The 8563-nt window shown below is 48.9% G+C and overlaps 1 protein-coding gene and 1 long non-coding RNA gene across 2 annotated transcripts; one reads left to right on the plus strand and one right to left on the minus strand.

Annotated features, from left to right (window-relative positions):
- LOC119300111 (cytochrome P450 81Q32-like) lies at nucleotides 1–1673 on the minus strand. Its single transcript, XM_037577172.1, has 2 exons — nucleotides 723–1673; nucleotides 1–615 (listed from the first exon to the last, which is right to left on the minus strand). The coding sequence occupies exons 1-2, from the start codon at nucleotides 1671–1673 to the stop codon at nucleotides 1–3; spliced, it is 1566 nt and encodes a 521-aa protein (XP_037433069.1).
- A 6155-nt stretch (nucleotides 1674–7828) lies between these two features.
- Nucleotides 7829–8563, plus strand: LOC119298015. Its single transcript, XR_005145788.1, has 3 exons — nucleotides 7829–7921; nucleotides 8092–8146; nucleotides 8502–8563. It is a non-coding gene; the product is annotated as an uncharacterized LOC119298015 (long non-coding RNA).

Below are 8563 nucleotides of genomic sequence, written 5' to 3' on the forward strand. Positions count from 1 at the left end.
TCACAGTCCCCTCAGGACATGTGTCATGGCTGCCCGGGGTCGGCACATCGCCTGCAGCGGCACCGCCTTGGGGAGCGTCAGCCCACCTCCTTCACCCATGTCAACCTCATCATCGCCAACCCTGTCCCAATGGAAGCACTGCACCAGCGTGCCCAGAACCAGCCCCAGCATCCGCAGCGCTAGGGCCTCGCCGGGGCACTTGCGCCGCCCCATCCCGAACGGCATCATGAACAGACCCTCGGTCTTCCCGTCCTCGAATCGCTCTGGCCTGAACTCCAACGGGTGCTCCCACGCCGACGGGTCCCTGTGGATGGCGTAAGCGTTCACGAGCAGCGTCGTGCCGCTCGGGACGTGGTAGCCCGCCACCGTGCAGTCCGCCGAGGACTCGTGCGGGATCATCGCCGGGACGGGCGGGTACAGCCGGAGGGTCTCGCTGATGATGCAGTGGAGGTAGCCGAGGCGGGGGAGGTCGTCGGCGCGGAGCAGGCGGGTGGTTCCGACGGTCGCGTCCATCTCGGCCTGCGCTTTCGCCAGGGCGTTCGGGTGGTTGAGCAGCAGCGACATCGCCCACTCCGCCGTCGTCGCCGTGGTCTCTGTCCCCGCGCTGAACATGGTCTGCCAAGGAAAGGAAGACACGAAGAGTGACCAGTCAAATCACTCAAGTTGATAGCAGTGAGACTGTAAGAGTGAACGACGATAGGAAGTGGGATGGAAGCGCTTACCATGCACAGAGCCATGATCACCATGTCCGTGTAGATCTCCGGCTCTGTCTTTTGCAAATCGAGCAGCACGGCAATCATGCTCTTCTTCTCCCCGTCGCCCTCGCCGCCGCCGTCGCCCAGCGTCCGCCGCTGTGCGTCGATGAGCCGCCGCAGGAACGCGTCCCTCCTGCTCACCGCAGCCAGGATCTTGTTCCTCACGCCGAACACGTCGAACCACCGTAGCACCGGCAGGAAGTCCCACATGTTGGCCCCGCCTAGCAGCGGAACGATCTCGTCCAGCGACAACTTGAACTCCTGTGCCTCCGGCGACATGTCCGTGTCCTCGGCCCCCTCGGCGCGGGACGTCTTCGTCTGCGCGACGGTCTCCATCAAGGCGCTAAGGGACACCTCAAACAGGCTCCGCTTGAGCTCCACCAGCGCGGCGCCGCCGGGGTCGGCCGCGGCGGCACGTGCCAGGCGGCGCGCCATCGCGCGCACCTCGCTGGCGATGTCCGCGGTCATGCAGCCCACCCGGTGCGCGGAGAGGAGCTGCACCGTGGCAACGCGGCGGAGGTTGCGCCAGTAGGGGCCATAGCGGGACGTCGGGAGCGTGGTGCAGCCGAAGCACACCAGCTGCAGCGAGGGGAACCGCGGGCGGTCGGCGAAGGTCACGTCGTGGTCCGTGAAGCACTCCCTGGCGCCCGCAGCCGAAGAAACGACCACGGCGGGGCGCGAACCGAGGCGCAGGGAGAAGACCGGGCCGTGGCGCGCGGCGAGGCGGGAGAGCGCGGCGTGGAACGGCCTCTTGAGAAGGTGGAGGTGGCCGAGGAAGGGGATGGCGGCGGGGCTCGGCGGCAGCTGTGCGCTCTTGTTCTTGCCGCCGCCGCCGAGGAGTGGGTGGCGTAGACGGAGTAGTGTGGTGATGAAGACGAAAAGGGCGGCCGTGCCGGCGAGGGCGGTGACAGTGTCCATCCCGTTGGAACTTGGAAGGGGCAGAGCTGGTTTGCCGGTCGATTCAGTGGCTTGTTTGCGCGGTATTTTATAAGGTCCTCGATATAATTGAAACGAGGCAAAAGATTTGAGGTCCTCGATATAATTTGGCTCGTAAGTTTTGGATACGAAGCCAATGGCCGAACTGGGAGTGCCATATGCAAGATCCAAGGTTTTTCAGACTTCAGACAATGTAAGCACCAATTGGCCTGACCATGGCAAGGCATTCCCATCCTAAACCGTACGCCAATACGTCATGGACATGTCAATTAACGTAGCCCGGGACAAACGAGGAAAAACTTTGAGACTGGAACTATGTGCTTGGGATCATCGCAGCATCTCCAGCAAACCATTGATCTTTTTTTTAATCATCAGGGGAGTTTTGCAGCCCCCCGGTTCCATTAATGATAATGAAACCATAACAGTTCAACAACCGAGCTTGCCTCAAAAACGCAAGTTCTGAAAGAGCAAGAAACAAACGGAACAAAAAAAAAAAGGTGTAAGGCCTACAGCCTATTACATTCAGTTAACCAGTTCCCTCCTATCTGGAACACTGAGCAGCCCCGATCACAGATAGAGTCAAGAGATAAGAGAAAGATGTTTCACCGAGGCTCCACAGAGATCAGCGACTCTCGACCGTCGGATCGGTTTGCTTGATGCGTTTCTGGGCGTCGGATCAAGATCTGGATGAACCTGTGCCGTTGGATCTGAGATGAACACTGCTGGAATGAATAGTAATGGCATCAAAATGTAAATACCGTGCCCCCACCGGGGCATTTCGGTCATTTCGCGTATTGAGGGTATAAAAGGGGGCCACGCCCGTGTTGAAACCCTAGCCGGCTCCTCCTCCCTCCCGCAGCCGCCTCGCTCCCTCCCACGCGCCCGCCTCCCTTCCTCTTCCTCCCCCCACCTCTCCCTCCACCAGGCCTCGCCGCCCCGCCCACTTCGCCGCCGCCGACACCCCTCAGATGTCGCCGTCGTGGCTCAACCATCTCCCCGCACGCTCCTCCCCTTCTCCACTGCAGCCGCCGCCGCGCCCGTCCCCTTCTCTACTGCAGCCGACACGGCGCTCGTACGGGGAGGATAGGCGGACGGAAGCGTTCTCCCTCCGTGTGGCCGTCGCTGTGCCCACCCGCCTCGTCACCGCCGATGACGACGGCCGGCTCCCGCTCCTCTTCCCGGGCCGCCGGGGCCGAGGAAGGCGGCGAGGGGCCCGCAGTGGACCGGTTCGACCCCGGTGCGCCGCCGCCGTTCGGGCTGGCGGACACCCGCGCCGCCATCCCCAACCACTGCCAGATGCGATTATCTGCAGGTTTATTTCTTCTCTCTTTCTTTCCTCTTCTTTGACCCCCTCTTGCTGCCGACTCCTGACTGTGTTCCCTTCTCCTCAAGGTCAGTCAGCCGTGTCGGCCTCATGTACCCACCACGAGATGAAAGATGGATTTAGAGAAGGGAGGGAGCAGGAGGAGAAGAGGAAGAAGACACAGTTGTTATTTTTGGCTGCACATTGTGGTGGTTAGGGTTTCATGCCAGGGTCGTTTCTTGGTACGTGGATGTTGTTCCTCGGATGTGGAAAAAGAATGTAGCAGGAGGAAAAGAGGAAGTAAAAGCTCTGCCACCTTCATGCCCGTGCGCTGCTTCCTGCTCACCTGAAGTATGTATGAGTCAAGTTCCTAATCCTACAAGCCATGCGGCAAGTAGCAGCTTGATGCTATTGTTTTTGGTAAAAAAAAATCCCCTATTGTTTCAGTGCTGGCCTATGTTGAAGTTTGTTATAGCTTGTTGTTGATTTGATCCATGTGCTGAAAGCAATTGAACTTAATTTTTCATATGTAGATGCAATCTTCCTTTTCTTGTATGGGAAAGAGCGGAGCACTAGCTAGAACTGACATATCTATCTCATGAGGTGTGCTTGTGTTTGATGTACTCTGCTAATTATGAAATATATAGCTCTCTTGATAGATGCATGTTCACTTCCTTTTTGTTTCTTTTGATTTGTTTCGCAACTCTTGGGCTGAAGTGGTATATGAAATGTTGCAATAAAAATGCCGAATAATGGAAACCAAGTCAATTATGCGATTCAGATGTATCTTTCTGCATATCAATCTTAGTCCAGGTGGTTTCCTACTTAGTGCTCTGGATAGGATATATGTATTTTAGTTCATATCGATGTTTGTAGGGTGTGCCCAGTTTTCAATGCACTGCAATACCTGTTCAGGTTAGTGCTTTGGGAGAAATACATGTATTTGTTCCAGGATCCAGTATGCCACCCTTTCATTGTTGTTGCTTGCTAATTATAGTTGCCATTGTGGTTGGTGGGGAACTTAATAAATCTGAGAAATACATGTGTGTGTTCCAGGATCCAGTATACCACCTTTTCATTGTTGTTGCTTGCTAATTATAGTTGCCATTGTGGTTGGTGGGGAACTTAATAAATCTCTTTCTCCACTTTGAAGGAAAATACAGTCAACCCCTCATCTTATTAATCATATGCCTCCATAATGTGTCTTCATAGCCTGTGTCGTTTGTTTACGTAAATTTTTCTTCTCTGCAATTTAATTTTGTGTGTTTGGTAAGTCAGCAAAGGTTGAAGTTTTGAGTTCTAATGGAATATAGTTCTTCTAATCTCTGTAGAGGGCTCAAGAAAGACAAAAAGACTCATGCTTCAAGTACGAAGAATATCTTTTCCTTGCAAGATAAGACAAATTTCCCCATCTCTACTGCAGCCGACACAGCGCTCGTACGAGGAGGATAGGCGGACAGAAGCGTTCTCCCTCCGTGTGGCCGTCGCGGTGCCCACCCGCCTCGTCACCGCCGATGACGACGGCCGGCTCCCGCTCCTCTTCCCGGGCCGCCGGGGCCGAGGAAGGCGGCGAGGGGCCCGCCGTGGACCGGTTCGACCCCAGCGCGCCACCGCCGTTTGGGCTGGCGGATACCTGCGCCACCATCCCCAAGCACTACCAGATGCGATTATCTGCAGGTTCATTTCTTCTCTCTTTCTTTCCTCTTCTTTGACCCCCTCTTGCTGCCAGATCCTGACTGTGTTCCCTTCTCCTCAAGGTCAGTCAGCCGTGTCGGCCTCATGTACCCACCATGAGATGAAAGATGGATTTAGAGAAGGGAGGGAGCAGGAGGAGAAGAGGAAGAAGACACCGTACCACCTCCATGCACCTCCAATTTCTCTATCCTTTTCTTGCAGGTACCCACACTTCTCTCTTCCTCCTGATTAGCCCGATCTCTTATCTCATGTACTCGTCTTCTCATCTTTGTTTGTGCATAGTCTTTTCTGTACATGTGTACAAGTTGTATTTCTACAAGTTGTTCGATGAAAATCAAAGCAAGCTTTTGAGTGATGTTCTGTTCTTTGCAGAATAGGGATGGACAAGTGGTCAATATACTGAACGGATACATTCACTGGAAATGAGGGGCTGTTGATGTTGTGGGCTTGATTGGCTTTGCAGGTTCCAACCAGATTGCTTTGCAGGTATTATGCAAGAATTGTTTTCTTTATTACGAGAAAGCTCAATATTTTTTTGCTGTGAATTACATATGTAAGTGTTATGTGTGATCATTAGATTGTAGCAGAGATACTATATACAGAGTGTTAATTTATCATGGCTGGTGTACCCATTAAGCACGACATCTGCCCTACCATGTTTGATGTGGTTGTGAAATTTATCATGTACATTGCTTTGAGCTCTTTAAACTCCGATAAAGAATGTTCATTGAATTGTTGCTTGCTTATGTTCTTAATCTTTGATCGCATGGCTTTATTACCGGGTTGGAAATGATCGCACCCGAGGGGGTGCGGCAAGCCGCACTTACTACCATTCGTATGGCTTGATTTTCTCTTTGTTTTCCAGTGCTGCCTTGCATTGCTTTGCCTCCTTAGAGTTCACTTCCTCGCAATATTTTAGTTCCACAAGAGAAAATTGTTGCCTAATTATCTTGGTTAGGTAGCTAATCATTTTTTTGCTCTGCTGTGTGATGTATTCAGGTTGTTGGAGAAGTTCTCTCTTGTCGTTTCTGTTCATCACATTTAATCTTGAAGCTTGCTAAACTAGGTGGACTTTATTTATGTCCAGTGCAAGACTGCTGCCAAGATCAATGCACATTTTGATCTAGAATAAAGAGTATCCAATGGGCTCATTGACACGGATAATGTCGACAACAAGGTAGTAAGCCGGTGCATTACTAGGTGGGCTCATTGGCGTGGATGTGTGGCGTAGGAGACGGTTCCTCACCGGTTGGATGGCGTTCAGGCGCAACCCCGGCACCCACTCAGAGCTCTGTAGTGCTTGTCTGGTTGATGCTCTGTAGTTGTGGATCCATGCTTGAGCTCTCTCAGAGCTCAGGCACTCACGACCATCGGATCTTTTTCCTGATGCGACCTGGGCTGTTGGATCTCGCCCTCGGTTCACCTTGTCCGAATGATGCATGGCTTTGTGATTAACCAGTTTGTGGTTGTTGAACTGTTCTGTGCTGGATGGACTTTCCATTTTGGTGAGCCCGCTAGAGTTGCTCTTAGCTTGCGCGGGGCTATGATGATCGATTATGGAAGATATAAGCATGCTCTCGAGCAATTGAGGCACTTGTGGGTATTAAGTTGGACCCCCTCGTTTCTTTGAGACGTTTTGATCATGTGCTTATTTTAGTGGCTCTGTCCTTGGATGGTCATTTCTGATGAGTGATAACCAGGGCAGTTTCACCCTTGTAAGAACATATTGATCTGGTGATGGAGACACTAGGGGAAGGGTCATGATCGGGCAAAGGCAAATCTGAGCCCATTCAAATGCAGTTCTGGTCTCAAGCACATTGTGCTATGTTGTCGTTCTGTATTTGTATTTAGCGCCTCTTTGGTTTGTACATTTCCACAATAATAGCTTCAAATCTCTTTTGCTATTTGAAACTGCAGTTTTTTTAAGGGTCACACATACACATGATTGCGACTGACCAATTTTGTGTGTCCTTTTCATGCCTAGAGTATTGCAGGTTGCACTTCTCTCTTGAACCAGCATTACGTTTGAAACCGAATTGAGTTAACAGTAGATCCAAAATGTTTTTTTGTCATTTGGTTTGTCAAAATGGTGCATGACACATGTCATGGCCAGCAACAACATATATTACTTATGTTGTGATGAGGTGGTGCATGACTATTCTCAAATTCTAATATACTGGTTAGCTTTGTTTAAGTGGACGTCCAAATCAATGGAGCCCATACTGAAACTTGTCGTTTCTTGAAAAAAGGCATGTTCTCATATTTTCAATGTAGATGCACTTGGTATGAGAAGAAAGGCATGTGCTCGTATATTTTCCCAATGCTCAAGTATATGCATGTGGTTACAGTTACTGTATTGATTTCAAAACATCAGCATGGCAGGCTCTCTGTCATGAGAAATACAAAATAATAATAAATAGTTGGTTACTTCTCTCCGATTTCACATGGACAGTTGGATTATGGGCTACATGTGTAGTTTCAGTTCTAACTTTATTTTGATTGAGTCCATGGTTACTTGTTCACACACTGTTGGATGCTTAGTTCAGTTAAAACAATAATGTTGTATGAGTATAAGTAACAATACTAACGTGCTTTCACTCATGCTAGGGCCCAGTAACAACTCTCTGAGACGGTTGTGCTCAAATTTATAGTTCCTGGTTAATGTTTTTTTATCCTTTTACTTTCTGCTGGTTTGTTTCTTTCAGTTTGTAAGTGGCCTTGGAATCCTGTTCACTGTTGGAAACAGCTGTACCCTGCTGTTGTTGTTTGGTTCATAAGGTAAACTACGCTCTGCTTTTTTTTCGTTACTTGTTATGTGTTGATATCTATTCTTCTTCATCTAATATCCATTTTTTGTCCTTTGTTTGGTGTGTGTTGTTGGTTTTGGGGTTGTTCCTTAATAATTACAACCAAGGCATATTAGAAGTTCTTTTAAAATATCCTATACTTTGAAGTAGTTGTGCTCATCACATAGCTTGGTTTAATTCGTTGTGATACCACTACTATTTTTCCGCAAGTTACCAGTTGCAGCTATTTGTTCTTACATGCTATAAATAATAATGCTACAACATTTTGTCTGCTATGTTTTTAAATAGAATTATGATATGGTGCAATGATGATTGACCATTACTGATATAGGTACGCTCTTGAGCAATCAAGCAAGCTGCTTAGCTTTTGATATATTCATTTTTGCCAAACTTGATGTGTCGAGCTTTGAGCTACAAACTTGATGGTAAGTCTAAACTGCTTTATATAAACATCATCATTTGTGATTTGCTTCTCTCTGATATTTTGTCATGCTCAAGTCTATTCAGATTGCCCTCAAAGGCTTTATTTTCTTCTTTTTTGTAGGGATGTGTGAGGATGGATAATAAATATGATGCATTTCTTGTTTTTTTGTAGGAATGTGCTTGGCCATGGAAGAGGGGGTGGCACTATCTTTCCTCCTTCAGATCAGGTCAGTTAATTCCATCTCTTGGTTGTGTGTTTTATTTGAGACATGAACATGCTCTACAATTGGTGCTTTGTGCAGTACACACCCTCTCACATGCGGAAAGTAATATGCATTTAGTCTTTTCCTTAAGTGATCTGCACACAACTCATCAACTTGGCTTGACAAACCGAAGTCGGCTACTCCTCTCTTAGGAAGATTACTGAATTAGCAGGTTAATTTCTAGATAGATACACATGAGGAATCTATTCCCTGGTTGCTATGTTGGTCTTACATGTAGTTTTGGAATGAATTGTTTCCTTATCAACAATATTAAGTATCGGTTGAGCTTTCTACTCAAACAAATTTTTTTGAAGTGTAGGGTGTTCCTCCTGCTGTGATTGAGTCTGGTGTTTTTCCTCGGCTTGTGGAGCTTCTCTTGTA

This window comes from Triticum dicoccoides, chromosome 5A (genome assembly GCF_002162155.2).
Source record: "Triticum dicoccoides isolate Atlit2015 ecotype Zavitan chromosome 5A, WEW_v2.0, whole genome shotgun sequence".
Taxonomy (NCBI): domain Eukaryota; kingdom Viridiplantae; phylum Streptophyta; class Magnoliopsida; order Poales; family Poaceae; genus Triticum; species Triticum dicoccoides.